General features: G+C 31.5%; 2 protein-coding genes across 9 annotated transcripts in view; one reads left to right on the top strand and one right to left on the bottom strand.

Moving 5' to 3' along the window:
• Nucleotides 1-1642: 1642 nt before the first annotated feature.
• LOC108324943 (uncharacterized) lies at nucleotides 1643-5830 on the bottom strand. 2 transcript variants are annotated; one of them, XM_017557900.2, is made up of 7 exons: nucleotides 5414-5830; nucleotides 4851-5135; nucleotides 4565-4630; nucleotides 3800-3853; nucleotides 3596-3700; nucleotides 2646-2721; nucleotides 1643-1939 (listed from the first exon to the last, which is right to left on the bottom strand). In XM_017557900.2, exons 1-7 carry the CDS (start codon nucleotides 5609-5611, stop codon nucleotides 1905-1907), a joined length of 819 nt encoding a protein of 272 aa, XP_017413389.1. In that variant the 5' UTR covers nucleotides 5612-5830; the 3' UTR covers nucleotides 1643-1904. The 2 variants fall into 2 exon arrangements, with proteins under 2 accessions (XP_017413389.1, XP_017413387.1); XM_017557898.2 differs by having other exon boundaries at nucleotides 1643-1943; nucleotides 5414-5828.
• Nucleotides 5831-14703: 8873 nt separating this feature from the next.
• The window catches only part of LOC108326012 (uncharacterized), a 65346-nt gene continuing 62933 nt past the window's right edge, over nucleotides 14704-17116 (top strand). For all 7 annotated transcript variants that reach the window (XR_008247570.1, XM_017559223.2, XM_052874183.1 and 4 more), the window contains exon 1: nucleotides 14704-14847. The gene's annotated coding sequence lies outside the window, so the exon portion shown is untranslated. The remainder of the gene's footprint in view (nucleotides 14848-17116) is intronic.

Genomic DNA, 17116 nt, shown 5'->3' with positions numbered 1-17116 from the left:
AATTAAATTTCAAGTTTCTAATCAACTTGAAAACATTAATTAAATTTTTAATAAGTTATGTAGGTTAAAAATTAATAAATTTGTTGGTTAAAAATTAATATTGTTCTGAATTTAAATATTAACCAATCTCTGTGACACTGAGCTCAGCAAAACTCAGAGAGTCATTAAGCTTCAAGATGTTGAGTGTCACTCTAGGCATTAAGCACCACAAATTTAATGAGTTCTCTAACTTTTGGGCGCTAAGCGGTGGATTAGGGCGACTTCTCTATTGCAGGTCTGGACTTTTATTTTTGTTTAATTCGTTGGACAAGTGACTTTAGTACAAGACATTTGTTTTGGGTTTTCCCTTTAAGCTTTCTACACTTTAAAAAGTTGTTTTTGGTTTAGATTGTTTTACACAAATTAACTAAATAAGGACAGATATTATATATGTTGATGATTAATGAATATGGGGTGTATGATGTTATTTTAAGTATGATATGAATGTGATAATGAATTATGGTTATTGGTATAATATTAATGTTTGACATAATTTTGTGGGCATGGGGATGAGACTCCATGGTAGCATTCATTAGTTAATTGTTTGGCGCAATTTCATAGATCCTATGAGTATATTTTGTGTTGGCATTCAATAGTGTATTGTATTGATATAGAGACTCGGTCTTTGAAAGTTATCTTGACACTTTAATAATTACTTTATCTCAAGTAAATAAAGGAGTTATTTGGTAAGGAGAAGCGAGAGATCCTAATCTATCGTTTTGATTCTTTTAACATAGACAGTAAACAAATTATACTTATTTATAACTTGGGTGAGCAAGCAGTAACACCACTACAAATGAAAAACTTGTCACATTAATACATATACCTAGATGATCAAGTCTAGAGTGTGTATGCTTAATATTTGTTTGATTTTCTTGTGTTCAATCATTGTATTATTAATTTAAAAATGCATGTTTATTTCTTTGACAATTATCACATAAAGGATAATGATGTTTTAGTGGAGGCAGCAACTGCACAAATGTATAGATAATAAGAAAAGTTCTTTTGTATTTGAAGGTTTTGAAAGCCTATCTTAAAAGAGTTAGTTTATGTACAGGCAATCTTAGTTTTAGAAACTTATTCTATACATAAAAATACGATGTCATGATTAATTTTGAGTAACTTTTAAGTTAATTGTTCTTGTTACTGAATATGTAATACTCCATTAAAGTGCTAAAACTATTAAAATGAGATTTTATTGTTTCATTTAAATTTTAATTTTTTATTTCGATTGATTTAGTTATCACATTGTTCGATACAATTACATAAAAACACATTTAATTAAAAAGTAATAAAGTATTATTATTTAATTTTACAAAAAAATAAAATACTTATATTAAATTTTAATTATATATGTTTAAACTTAAATTCATATAAATTTTTAAAACTCCCATGATAAAAGTACTAGTTTTTTGCCAGTTAGCTTAAATTCATATAATAAATATATTTTATTTATTTTTAAAACTTCCAAGATAAAAGTACTAGTTTTTTTACCAGTTAATTTAAATTCATATAATAAATATATTTTATTTATTTTTAAAACTCCCAAGATATAAGTATAGTTTTTACACAGACTTAACGTAACAAGAATACAAACAGAACGGAAACCAAGTATCACAATATTTTAGCTTTCGGAAGAATCACAATCCATCACTAATACAACTAAACAATCAGAAATAAGAGCAATGGTACAAATAAGTGCAATGGTTCAAATAGTACTTCAATATTTATGACCTAATCCTCATCCTCGTCACTTCCATAATTTTGACACAAAGATTGTAATCCAGTATTTGTTCTAATATCCTTTTTCTCTGGTTCTGGTTCTCCAGGACTTTTAACATCTGATTTCTTGGTGATAGAAATTCTCACCAAAGAATTAAGTTTTCCACCATTTCGTTCGCTTTCTACAAATAACCAAAACATATTAACTTTGCATTCCTACAGATAGTATTATTAAACAAAAGAAAAAATATTAAACGTAACCAATTAAACCTGACTAAAAATAAAAAATGCAGGTGTGAATGGTGTGCATAGCTTTTCGATTTTCTGCAAATCATACTAGTGTTACGAACCTGGCTCTATAAATATTAGACAAAGATCAGAATTGTGCAAAGCTTAAGGTTTTCTTTTTGATAGTGTAAAGGATAGAGTGAAATAACTTCCCATTGGTTATTGTGTTCCGGTAGTTATGTTCAGTTTATTATAAATGTGTTTTATCTTTACATTTCTATGATGCAGAACATATTTTACAGAGTAAATTAATATTATGATATCTCCTTACAGATAGGAAGGAGGGGATGCTTGTATAACATTAATGTAATGTAGTGCAGATGAAGGGTAAAGTGGATTGGGTTCGTTGACTGATACTACCAATTGTGCAGATGATGGGTAATGTGGCTTGGGTTATTTGACTGATACTAGCAAGTGAAGGTGACATAACAAATGTAAGAGGTAAATCCAGATCAATTGATATGATACACAACTGAAGATGGTCCTTCAAATTGATCTGCATTCATGTCAATTCTCTTTTAATAGTGATGACTTCACTGAGCGATAACATTTCAATGCATTGGTGAATTTCGATGCATTACGTGAAAAGTACATACCTTGTTTGCCATCCAAAGTAGCTTTTGTAAGAGAGTCAGTTGGTTTGCTTGGATGATCTTCAGACATCTTTTGCTTCTGCACACATATATAACACAAACACACACTCAAACAGTTGTTTTTGTACAAGATTTGATGCTTTAGATGAATAAAAGACCACATACGGATGATAAATTTGTAAATTTAGAAAAATTTCACCTATAAATTTCAGAAAATTTTATGAACTTCACACATATTTCAAGTCAAAAAAGTCCACACTCAAAAAGAAAATAAAAATAGAAAACTTCCTTTGAATTTTTTTTTCTAAGCAATAATTTATTTTAAGAGAGACAAATATTAAATGGTAAAAGGAAAAAAAATAAAGATCAAGAAACATGCAACAAAGCCTGCCAATATCCATCTGTAAATCTAAGAAAACCACCTTAAGATAAAAAAACCAACAGCAGAACACCACAAAGAAGCTAGAAATATGTAATTCCAAATTCTAGATTATCATATTTTTTTCCCAGATATTTTAACTGCAACTCCATTTTCTGACTGCCTCCAAAAAAACAAAAAACAAATGCATTCAAGCAGCCATTATGATCCTGTAGACAGTTCTACAATTTTTTGTTTCTTTCCTTATAAAAAAATTGAAAGGTTAACGGAACCTAAAAAGAAATTTTCATTGATCCTGCTTGCCATACAAAATTTATGAATGAATAGTGAAATCAAACTCAGAGACAGCTGGTTTAGTGAAAGTGAACCGAGAAATGACTCAGAACAGTAATTACTGAAAACCAGGAATATCATAGTTCAGAGCAATATGAGGTTGAAGGTTAAGTCTTGAATTTCAATAGTTAAGAACAGAGTGTGATGAAAACATAATTGAGTTGGTGTATAATGATGATAATTTATTTTGCCAACAAGACAACAAAAAAAAATACATTACTGCAAGCAAGCAGACATATACCTTCATATTATAACTTGTTTCACCATGTCCATGTGAAAGCGGATCTAACTGCTCTTCGGCTTCAATATCTTCATCACGAATTCTTTTGACATAACCTCCTGAATTCTGGTAAATATAGTATACAGCAAAAACCAGGATTAAAAAAACAGGAAACAAAAGTAACTAGAAGGAAGAGAACTAAAACTGCAGGATTGTAATACTTACATGGAAGACAACCGATTTTATCATTGCTTCATCTTCTTCTTCCAGCCTCTTCTCCTGAAATCATTATAAATGAATTTGAATTATTGAGGAAGATGATAATTAAACAATGCTTCAAAATTACGTATCATGTTTATGTCACAGCCAAATATCAGAATAAGAAATAGTGGACAATCAATGTTTAAATGGGTTATATTGCAATTGTATAAGTTCAGGGTAAGGCATCAAGGGATCATTGGAGTTGCAACAAAGGTTGTCGCAAGAGAATACAAGAATATACCAAACAGCAAACCCAAAATTTGGTTTTGTGAGCATCTAATCAGAAAGATGACCCAAGTCATGACAGACTCCAAATATACTTCCATTCTTTTGTCACTTTAGATAAGTATTTTTTGTTCCATTTTATATCTCACTTTAGAAAAATAGTTAGGCATTGATATTTTTTTTTAACTTTATACATTCTTATTAAGAAGTGAAAAAGAAAATAATAGATACTAAAATACTGAGTATTTCAACTAGTAATATACAATAACAGTTAATTTTTTTTATAGTCAAGGATAGCTAAAAAATGGACTATGGAGAGAACTACGCTGAAAGTAATCATTTTATAATCAACTCACGGTCTCTGGCCTAAATTTTCTACTTTTACCAATACTTTATTATATCAAGGAATGACTACCGATAAATTACATTTCAAACCAATTATAATTAATCTTTGCTTCAAAAAGAAAAAGTTCTCAAATAATTATATGACAAGTTTTCTCATACCTTATCAGCTGCTGTACGCTGCAGAGCCTCCAACATTTCATCAACAGAAACAGTTGCATGCCTAGACTGAAATGAAAGAGTCATGTTAGCAACTACTTACCACAAACAGACCTTATGTCCACGCACAAATGTAATTATTAATTAAAAAATGGTGTGAAATGTTATTCCTCTACAGAAAAATGAAGCATATTCCACAATTATAATGCTCGCATCCCTATTGAATCATTTATGAGCAAGCTTCAAATTTATTTTATCATTATATATATTCAGTCACAACAGTAATTACCTTCATTGACTTCATCTCATCCAATGCAGCTAGGATGTCCATCTCCCTTTTAGAATCCAAGGTTCTATTTTCCAATGATTTCATAGCATCTCCCATCTCTTCAGCATCCCTCTTCTGCTTCATTTTATCAGCTTCTTCATCTTCTGCACGCCAAGGCTCAAAATTTCTGGTTGCACCGGATTCAACAATATAATCTGAATTTTGCGGATCAGTCTTCATGGTAACTTCAGCTGAACATTTGGTGCATTTGAAATAGAATCTGAATATTTGAATTCCAAGATACGTCTGCGAAAAAATGCAAATAATTCAAAGTCAACGTCATTGATCAAATTACACATGAAGCAATAAGCAAATATGAACCTCTGAATCCTACCAATATATTAAACAACAACACACAAGCAATTGAAGGAATCCAATACAAAATCCAAAAGATAACCAATCATAAGATTGAAGGAATCCAAAAGATAAACACCAGCGGCATCTCCTTTAAGAATGTACATAGAATTACACGGAAGAAAACGAAATAAAGATTGAAAAGTTAGTGAACTTAAAAATAACCACACCTCGCCAATAACATCTTCTTTTCTGGAATTGAACTTGGTGCCCTTGTAGATGTAATTGCCACAAGTATTACATCGAATGCTCATGGGAAGCATCATGCGAACTTTAATCTGCTGGTTCTTAGGCCTTCTGGCTCTGGGAAGCTTGGAGGGATCAAAGTCCGGAGGGTAATACTTGTTCAAAACCTTCCTCTCTCCCATCTTTCTAAAAAATTGGAAGGAAAACCAGGTGATGAGACGCTACCCAAGCACGACGGCGAGGCACGGAGATGGCAGGGCGAGGTGAGGCACGGCGACAGCCGGCGATGCGAGGCTAGGCACGGCGAGAACGCGACGACGGAGAAAATACGGTGGTAAAGAAGAAGAAACACGAAAGAAAATAGAGGTACGCGATTGCGATTTGGGTAGAGTTGTCAGTTTTGCCTCTTATATGGTTTGGCCCATGAGGTCGGGTTAGAAAAATCAACAGGTTTAAAAAGTCCTTCATAGAATATCTACAATAATCTCATGGGTTTAGAGCGAACTCATGGGCTTTTATTTAGAAAAAGATATTCATTTTAAATACAAAATGTAGTGAGTCACATATTTATTTTGAAATAATTTTTATATTTTTTATTTAATTTTCATTTTATTTTAATAATTTATAATCATAATTAATTCATGTATAATTATATTTTTTGTCAACAAAATTAATTTTTTATTTCATAACTATTTCTATATTAATTAGTTTAATAATAATGTTTTTATATAATTATTTTTTAATTTTCAAATTTTGTTTTGATAGTTTTTTATCTTAATTTCGATTTGTAAATTTGATGGTTCAGAAATATCAACATAAAATAGGTTTGAAAGTTAAAAAAATTATTTTAATTTGTAAAATTTTGATGGACTAACGAATTTATTTATAGATGATAATATATTTTGTCACTAGTTTAAATCAATATCATTCGATTAAGATTTGTGATCAAAATTACATTTTTTTTTAAATTGGTGTGAACATGTTAAAATTTTGACTTAATAACTTTTTAACTTTTTTAATTTTCCAAATTTAATGAAATTAATATTTATTATTTATAAAGTTATATAACTCTTTTATAATTTTTTTATGAAACGTATAATTTAGTCATTTACATCAATTTATATATTTTTATGTCTTTTTATATATTTTATATTATATTCATTTGTCTTTTTATTAGTTTCTTATTAAGAGACATTAATGTAATTTATTTATTATTATAATTTTTATTTATTTTATATGTTAATAATTAAATACAATAATAATTTTAATTTTAGTGTTATAAATTATAACGTTATATTTATTTAAAAATATTGTATCTATTATTTAATTATTTTTTATTACAATCGGCTCAATTATGATAAATAATTCAATAAAAACGATCTCTCTTGGATAAAGATAGGTCTGATTTTAAAATATTAATTTAATCTAAAAGGTTAGAAAAAAAATCTGATTTTATAACCGCTAGGATTACATTTAGATCTTGTATACTAACATATATGATATTTATAACAGTTTTGCCTAACAAGGATTTTCACTAAAAAGTTAGTTCTTTTATTATGTGAAATTAATTTTAAACTTTATAAAGTTTGTAGTTTAATTATTTAATGTATATATATCTATACAAAACATTCAACAAAAAAAATTTATATGACAAACTATAAAAAATAAAAATTTTACACCGACATTAAAAATTCATCCAAAAATAGTAGATTTGAATTTAAAATCTATCCATAATTAGTATTTCAAATATTTATATACATATCAGAATTCGATTATTGAAAAATCGAATTTTGAACTGTGTTATTGTGATAATTTCTTTTTTGAAATTTTTTTCATTTTCTTTTAAATAAAAATAATAATAAAAATTTTCTTTTTTAACTTTCTAAAATAATAAAACTATATATTTAAAATATACTTATAATTTAAAAATTATTTTAAATAAATTTTTATAAAATCAATATTTATATATTTATATTTAATTAAAAAGATATTAAATATCATGTAAAATTTGAGAAGTAAATAAAAGAAATAACTAAAAAAACATTAAAAGTGAATTAATTTAGTTTGGGGGCTAGCTCCATCCTAACCCTACCCCAACCCACTTTATGTGTGGGTTTTGGGGGTTGGGGCTGTTAAAAAACCCTATTAAGTGGGCTAGAAAATTGAGGCTTGATTTTAGAAGCGGTCAGGGTCAACCTATGGGTCAGGGACTCAAATGACACCTCTAGATTTGGGTCTTCGGATAGAATTTTGGTTATTCGATTTGGGTTTCTGGAATTTCAATTTGAGATTTTTGGGGTTTTAATCTAGGTTTTTGAGGTTTTGAATAATTTATTTATTAATGATAATTATCTAATAATATTTTAATAATACTATTATTATAATCAATTCTTAATCTTAATTCGTCCACTTTTATTCCATTGTACTCATACAAACAATATATATCAATATGGGAGTATATTGTATTGTATTAATTAATAACGTGCCATAATATCATTAAGGCTTAATAGCCTCTTTTTTTCCCAATTGTGCTCGGTTTTGTCAATTTGGTCATTGGTTTTAAAAAAGTGTGTACTTGGTCCTGACTTGGGAAATTTTGTGTCTGCTTTGTCCCTTCCGTTAAAAAATACTAACGGTGTTAATGAATTGATGATATGGTAGTATAAATTGGTAACGTGTCAATGAGAGATGAGGTGGATTTTACATTATAAACTTGGTTGCCACGTCATCACCATCTTCAGAAATCCTAACTTCCATCAAGCATCAAACCTTAGCTGTCGAACCATCCACAATCGTCACCGTCAACAGCTACGACGCTGCTAACATCATGCGCTGCCGCCACCATGAAACATCTTCATTAGACCACCACCCGCGCTACAAAGCCGCCGCAAGGCACCATCCATCACGAGCTCACACAAGCTGCCGCGACCACCATCTCCCACCTCCATCAAACCCGCGAGCTCCGCCACCAATTTTCACCATCACCAAACCAATCACCACACCAAGAAAAACCCTAAATCGCCATGCCGCCGCTGCCGCAGAGCAAACCTCTCCCTACAGGATTGCGAGAACCTGCAACCACCACACCTCCATCACCTTCTCCAAGTCCAAACCTACAAACCAAAAAATCAGAAAAAAAAAGCCTCATCCTACGAGATCTGAGTTCGCATCTTCGCACCTCCGTCCACTTGAATTCACTACCTGCAAAAAGGAAAAGACCTCCAATTCGCCAAACACCATTACGTTACCAGTAGCCACCGTAGATGGGAAGGCCGAAACCCAATTCTCGCGAGTTAACGGCGCAGAAGCACTCTTCCCCAATCTGAAACCCTAATTTTTGGGTGGGGAAGGGCTGCCACATGGTAAGCCTTCATTTCTGTTTTGCGCGAATTGGGAGTTTGAAAATTGGGAATTTTTCTGGGTTTTTTTGGGTCTTAATCGTGAGGAAGAAGATGATGTCGTTGTTGGTGATTTGGGTTGCGCGAGATTGATGATGGATGGTAGGTTCGAATCTGGTTGTGCGATTTCCGACATAGTGGTGACGACGCGACATGGTGGTGACAACGCGAGATGATTCATGGTGGTGGATGGGTTTCACAGTGTGGGTGGTTGTGGCATTGATGGTGAAAGACGATGTGGTGGTTGCAGGTTCTTTGCGGCATTGACGGTGTGGGTGGTGGCGGCACAATTGGATAGGGTTTGGACTTTCTGTTGCGGCGCGACAAGGTGGTTGTGACGGATAGGGTTTGGCTGACGGTGGAGGAATTAGGGTTTCTACTGTTTGGGGAAGGCAAAGCTGACGTGACGTGGGAGGAGGAAATAGGTGACCAAAAGATTAAAAAAAAATTGAAAAGAAACTGCCATATCATCAGATTATTAACTCCGTTTGTTTTTTTTTTTAACAGAAGGGATAAGGTTGACACAAATTTACTAAGTTAGAACCAAGTAGACACTTTTTTAAAACCAATGACCAAATTGACACAACTGGGACAAAAGAGGCTATTAAGCCTATCATTAATTATTAATTCAATAATTTAATTAATGATTAAAATTCATATCACCAAATGTATATCAATTAAATATATAATTTTTTAAAACTTATTTTCTTTCCGATTTATATTATACTATCAGTTATTTATAAATCAAGTGACCGAAAATTAAATTTGCAAAAAGATATGCGATTTTTTTAATTGTTTTCATCTTCACAATTGTTTGTCTAATAATTATTACGTTTCAATGTCATTTTATAAAGTCAAATTATAAAAAATAATACTCATTTACCCCTCCACATACATATTTAATTTTATCCATTTAAATATTAATGTTATTAAAACTTAAATATAGAATAATAATACTGTTTTAATAAACTCTTGTAAAGTCTCGAAAATTTAAAACCTCCACCTGTCAAATCACGTCATTAATGCTCTAAAATCCTGTCCAGAAATTGTATTAAGAAACGCACCCACACCCTCTCGTTCTGAGCACCATTTAATGCACCCTCGCCACACGTGCAGTGCCATTAAAACGCACTCACACTCATTCTGCATGCAACTGCCAAGTGTCACTTTGGAACATTCGAAAACGTTATTGGAATCCAAGTGGCAGCAGGTGAATGGACGTTCGTCCTACGTGGGGAGAGAAATTACTTTTCTGAAAAACACTCTCCCACTTCTCTGCATGCTTCGTCTTCTTCCCTAAACTCTTGATTTCCAAATTCTCTACCTTCTCTCTAGAACCTCCATCTTCTCTCTACCATAACTTACCTTCTTCTTCTCCGATCCAATTTCAGAGACCGTAGAAACGATCCAGACGTCATAAGCTTTCCATCAAACCGAACAAGTTCAAGTTTTGAATCTGGTAAGTGCGTCCCTTAGCTGTTCATTATTAGGGTTCATGCAAAACCAAATCTGGTTACATGCATTCTCTTTATCTGAATCAAGTTTTGATTCTGGAATTTGTTTTAGTTCGCAAGAAGTTGAGTGGTCCGAGGATAGAAGTGATAGTTGGGCGAATCTGGGATTTCGCGTTAGGACGTTCGTTCACTACTGATCCAGGTAAGGGAAGCTTATTAAGTTTAATTCATGTGTATGTGCTGTGCTGTATGAAGTATGAAATTTGTATGATTAATCTTTGATGTATGATCTGGATGATGAGATGATATGTGAAATTTATGAAATGTGCTATGATATGCGTAGTTAAATGCATGAAGGTTTATACTGAAAAATGAGTTACTGTAATTGAGACTGGAAATATGAAATGCTATGAAAATGAACGTTCGTTATCGAACGGTCTTTGACCGTTCGGTATTTTGTACTTTCCTTGAAAACAGAATTCTTTCATTTGGAAAGAATACTGAGTTAGGACGAACGCCCTCTTATATTTAGTCTTACGTTTGAGCGTTCGGCCAAACGTAGGTGCTCTGAGTGTTATGCGAGAAAGTGAGAAGCTTAGAAAAATACAACCTTATATACTTAGTCATTCCTAAATAATTCTCTTCACTATGATTACCTTATAAATTTCTCTTTCTATTAATATCCTGCCTCAGCGATGGGTCTCGACCCAAAGCGTTCGTTATGAGTAGCGCTCGGTCTTATACCGAACGCTCGTCCTTATACTTGATTATCAATCGTATGAAAATAGCGTTCGTCCAAACAGTAAATAAATATCTATTACCGCGTTCGGTCATTGACTGGCGGTTAACATCTTTTATAAATTCGTATCCGTTATCAATATCTAAAAGCCTTGCGATGTCTTTATTCATTTGGATTCGATCTAAAGTCCTTAAATTTAAATTATTCTAAGTATCAGTTGAATCGTTCTAGAATCAGTTCATTTAACTGATTCAAGTGGTCATGACGTCCGTCCTTGGAAAGACATTCGTTTTCTTTCTTTCAGAAACGAGTATCTCTCGGTATCATGATAACGTTCGTCCTCATTATGAAGGGGGCTGAACGCTCGTCTTTTTATGAAAGTGGAACTAAGAATGAAAATGTGATTTAGAGGAAATTGTATAATGTGCGAACAGTATATGAGATGAAACTATGATTATGGAATTTGAACGAGCGTTCCAAGGAGGAACGTCTCTATGATTGGAATATGAGAAGTTGTGTAGTATGACCATGGTAAATTTGCTGATGGCAGTTCATCCTGATGTTCCGTGAGTGCTCGTCCTCAAGTAGAGGGGAGTAGGTCATGTGTGGGAACGGCAGGAGGTCCTAGTCCTAATGAGTACTTTGGACTGATAGGGCTAACCTCGGGTGGCAGCTGTTGAGTGTTTTCAGTTATCACATCACCCGGGTGCACGAACGCCTGTAGATACATGGATTCATACAGTCCGGACGGTCTGTCTTATGAGAGTTTGAACTGATTATATATGTTGTGATATTTTATGAATGTTAATATGCTATTTGTATGAATGACTTGTGAATTAAATTCAATAAGCTTACCCTGTGTTATTTCCTTGTGTTGTCGTTCGTCCATGAACGTCCGTCTTGTCTATGCAATGATCATCCGTGTGGATGTGAGCAGACGGAGAGGCGTTGCTTGAAGAAACGCTGGAAGAAGAAAATTTGGAGGACGCCAATCTGGTCGAAGTAGAGGTTAAAGCCGAGCCCTAGAGCGCTCGTTAAGTTGTAGCTTTTAGTTTTCTGTTAGCTTTTTGGACGTTCGGTTAAAGTTTGTAAAACCGTTCGTCTTTAAACTTTGAAATACTGCTGTATGATATTTTATCTCTGTACGTAAGCACGTTCGGTTTTGGAATTTTATGATTAGTGTAAGACTGCATATTTTAACTGTTAATTATAATTAATTCTAAATTATGGTGATTACTATATTTTGGAATGTTACAACTCTTTATTAAGATTATATGTTTGCTCATGAATTCTCGTGCTATTTTTGAAATTTTCATTAGACAAACAAATTATGCAAGAGATAATGACAATATACTGATTCAAAATCATAATTTTTATTTATTTATATAAGATAAGACTCTTATCCATCTATTCAATATACTATGTTTTTTAATCTGATAGAAAATCATATTTATATTTTGTTATAAAAAAACAGTTTTATAGTTCATTAAATAAATATAAAAATATTTCAAAAAAAGATAAAAACTATTTCTTCTTGAATTTTACCAGAACACTTCAATTTAAAACTTATATTTGAAATTTGAAAATGAAAGCTTCGCCTGCAAATGCCCTTGTCCCAAAATTATTTTATATTTTTAAGAATTACATCTCTTAAGATATTATATTATATACTCAATGTACTGCAAATATTTTTATTTTATTAAAAAGATAAAACGTGGATTAAAACTATAAATACGAAAGATATCCACTTATTACAATTTGAAACATTATTATATAAGGAAATAGATCTTATTATAATTATTTTTAATATCATATTTTATCAGATAATTATGTAGAAAGATTTTCGATGGATGCTATTATGTAGAAATTGAAAACTTATGAGGTAGTTACTGAAAATTTTGAATATTTGAATGTGGACTTATATGCGAGAAAGTGATAGGAATTGTTATATTCCTGATAACGTGAATTAGATAAATAGTGATGAAGAGCAGAGGAAAAGAATAAATTGTCATGGTTTCTTAACTTGAATTTGAGTGAAGATAATATTGTTGTAAAATTGATAGGATTTGATGTTGGAAGATCATTGTACTTATAATTGTATCAGTACACGAAGGTTAATCATTGTTGGACAACGCTTAGTTATCATTGGAGATTGGCGATATATTGAGTCCCTGATTGTTAAATTAGTTATTTTAAAAAGGAAATGCTAAATATAGAGTGAGCAAAGTGTATTTAAGTGGATTTGTTATTTAAGACTATTTTGAATATACTAATATTTAACTAACTCGCATAATGAAATATAAGTAGGTGGTCAGAGTCGAAAAAAACTTTACTTGACATATGGTATAATATGAAAGAGGATCATGCTTAGGAACCTACTGAAGTTAACTTATCATGACTTAATCGTATTGATTTATTTTTTATACAAGTTTTGAAAGAAGTAAGAGGTGTTAAACATGACAAGTGTAAAGTCTCAGGAGCCTATTCAACACACTAGACTTATAAAAGTAATATCTATATGTATGTTGTACTTATATAGTTGTTTGAGCCATTTGGACTAAGATTTGAATGAGTTGGTTTGATATAATTGTGGGAATTGATGTTGGTGGTTGATTTTTTATGAATGTGAACTATTTTGTGTTTTTGGACTAGTTTTTACTTAGAATATTTACTGAGCGAAATAACTTGTATAACATCTCAATTTCAAAGACTTGTATAACATCTCAATTTCAAAGGTTACAGAGTAATTTTTTTCTTAAACATAATATTATTACTGAAATTCGATTTCAACAAGTCTTTACAATTAGCAAAAAATGAATCATAATTTTAATTAACTACAAAATAAAACTTCCAATAAAATTGTTTATTTAAAACAAAACCCACAAATTCTCTAACTCTCGTAGTTAACTCACCGCTTCAAGCCTCCATTGGGTTATCTGCAACATCATTTGCTTTCATATAAAAATAATAGTCGCAAGTAAAAATCATAACATATAAAAGTAAACTAACAAAAAAACACCAAATTATCAATATAACATTTATATCACAATCGTTAAGTCCTTATTACAGTTTCATACATAAGACTATTAATAAAAGAGATTCTTTACACACTTTTTAAAAATTTTATTCTTTTAATAACTATTTTTTAAATTTAATCAAACATTTATTTTCTTTTAATTTTACCTTTTTTAATAGCTATTATTTTAAATTAAAATAATTACTCATAATAAACACAATTTTATAATTTTATTATTTTAATAACTAATTTTTTAATTTAAATAATTATTCATGATAAAAATCAACTAATTACTTTTTATAAAAGGATTTTCTAGTTTACAAATACTTTTTATTTTAAAGTTTTAAAATTTTTACTATAATAAAAAAGTAACACGTGTTTCCACCAGGATTTTATAATTTTTGAAAACTTGTTTTCATATTCTAATTTTCAGAAATGAAAGGAAGTGTTTTGAAATTGAGACTTCCTGAGTAGATACTAACAAACATATATTAATGAAAAATTAATAAGCTGTTTTTATTCGGGCTGCGCTGCCTCAGGTCTCAAGAAATTCCGCGATATGGGGTCCACGCAGAGAAGAAAGAAAGAGAAAAGTTAAAATGAAAAAAATAAAATGAGGTGTGTGGCAAATTGTCCTATAAAAATAAAAATTTCTAAACAACTAAAACCTGGTTTGGTTTTTTCCTCCTTCTCATAACTCTGAAACTCATAGCCCTCTTTCTCATCCCTATAGCACCACACTCTCTCCCACGCTGGTTTTGAACTCAAAATCTCTGCGAAGTTGCTCTTGCAATCGCCATTGATAATTTCTGTACGAACCTTCTTGACAATCTCTGAATGTTCTTCAACAGTTTTCCCTACAACTCTAGATGTTTATGTTTGTGTGTTTATGCCTGGATTGTTAGGTTTGTGCGGTTTGGATTTTTTTTAATCCTCGCTTTTGACATGTTTTAAACGTTATAATTGATCATCGACTTTGACACACCCTACTCAGTTGAATATGCGCTTGCTTTTGTCATATCTTCATCAAAGTGTGTCTATTGCTGTGGTCCGAAACTCTACTCTAGGTGTGTTTAGTGCTGTCAAATTTGTGGTGATAATAATAAGGTTCTTTATTGTTTTTGGTGTATGATAAACATTTTTTTTTTCTGTCCCTTTGTTAGCTCCTCATGATCAGTGTGTTTGTGTTTGGATTACTTCAGACCTTCGATTGTCTCAGTTTGTTGTCACCATATTATGCGGCTTGGTGAAAAGGGATTGTCCCGGAAGAAAGGGGAATTGACGTGCTTATGGTGGGCAGGGTTTTGTGTGCATTGATATTTGTTGAGATATTTTTAGGAACTTTCAAATTTTATTCCCATTGGTTTTAATTCTCTATAATGGCTGTATCTTAGAGAACGGTGAAGAATGAGATAGGAATCATGCAATTTGCATATGTTAGCTTTAGAATTAAAAAACATACTTCTTATGTGATTACATGCTATTTTTAACACGTGAATTTATTGGCAAATTTATTTTCTGGAACGTTTTAATTCTAGAGGACTAGAACTGGTTATGATTATCTACGCCCTTTTCATTGCATATTGCAAATTAGATGGCTTTACTTTGTCTGTTATTGTAACAAAAAGGTGGTAAAACAGGATGTTTCGCTTTAATAAAGTCGCATTAGCATTAGAAGGTTGAGTTGTTATCCGATCACATCTATTTGTTGCCTTTGGCTTGGCAGCCTATGCATACACGGTGTGGGTCCATTTCAGTGAAGTGTCAATTTGCAGATTAACATTTACTGAGTGTTGATTTTAGAGCTTAGCAATTTTCTGAAAGACTGTATTATTCTCAATTTGCATTTCTTAATTATAATGGTGATTTTAGAGGGTGTCTTTGGTAGATCTAGATGGATTTGATGTGCTGTGTCTATACGTATTGTGTTAGCCATCGTTGATATTATTTTTAGTGATTTCTTTTCTCTTCCATTTGTGTCTCTCCTTTCTTACTAATTTATTTATTATAAATATTTAATACAAGCACTCAGAAATAGAATATATATTCAATTCTTAACCTATTCGTAATTAATAATAAAACCTGTAGTACCGATAGAAAAAGTACAAGTAGCTACTGGTGCTGATGTGAACAGTAAGAGAAAAAAGAAAAAGAATAATTGATAGTGACTAAGAAGAAGAAAATAGATAGTGGCTGAAAAAGAAAGAGCTAAGCAAAGAAAGGAAAATATATGTGAAAGTGGAAGGAGAAAGACCAACGGAGCACAAAAAAAAGAAAAAGAAAAAGAAAAAAATAAACCTAGCACAAAAATGAAGAGGGAAATCTGTAGTAGTGAACTGAGCAGGTCATCGAAAATGGAGTGAGTCACTGAAAAAAAATAAGAGATAGCTTGGAGAGTGGTTGTGTGCATGAGTGGAGAAGAATGAAGGGGTCAATACAAGGTGTGTATAACGCAGTGACCTAAATCTGGTATAGTGCACTATTTGTCACTATTGATAGCCCAGTGAGATAACTTCTTCAAAACTTGGCAAGTACTCATTCGTTGTGGATCTACCCTTTTTTAAGTGTGTATTGATCAAAATATGGTTTGCTAATAGGTGCTAACAAAGGTTCATATATAGTGCATGTAGGTATTATTATTGTAAAACAATCATAGTTTATGCCAATAACTTCAATGACTGATTTTGATTTCTATCTCTTGCCATACCCAATTTTTACGGGAAGAAGGAACATTCTTGCCACTATGTTATACAACATTATCTTGATTAAGGAAGGTGAGGGAGCGACATATCTTTCATCTAGTATGAGTTGCATCTTGTTGTGAATATATTTTCTTCTTTTAGAGTTAAAGTCTAGTTTCATTTCTGGTTTTGGGGAAATGCCATGTGATTCATGGGCATCCTCTTACAGGCCTTGACACGTGATATGTTTACCATGCTTTAGTGATGTTGCTCTTATGGTCTTAACAAGATTTGCTTAGAATTCAGAACAATTTCTTGATAATGATCAAGACAATGTCAGTTGTTTACATGTTTTTGTATTTTTTCTATCATGTGGTTAAAGTTTTTTTAATTAATAGA

Source organism: Vigna angularis, chromosome 3 (assembly GCF_016808095.1).
Source record: "Vigna angularis cultivar LongXiaoDou No.4 chromosome 3, ASM1680809v1, whole genome shotgun sequence".
In the NCBI taxonomy this organism is placed as follows: domain Eukaryota; kingdom Viridiplantae; phylum Streptophyta; class Magnoliopsida; order Fabales; family Fabaceae; genus Vigna; species Vigna angularis.
The sequence above is the reverse complement of the archived record's forward strand: the minus strand, read 5'-3'. Positions and strand labels throughout refer to the sequence as shown.

Excerpts from the sequence above, each read along its gene's own strand:
- LOC108324943 (XM_017557898.2), bottom strand. The coding sequence starts at position 5,611 with ATGGGAGAGAGGAAGGTTTTGAACAAGTATTACCCTCCGGACTTTGAT. Across the intron at positions 3,701-3,799 it reads TAAAATCGGTTGTCTTCCAT|AATTCAGGAGGTTATGTCAA; the intron begins GTAAGTATTACA and ends TATATTTACCAG. Across the intron at positions 2,722-3,595 it reads AAACAAGTTATAATATGAAG|AAGCAAAAGATGTCTGAAGA; the intron begins GTATATGTCTGC and ends ATATGTGTGCAG.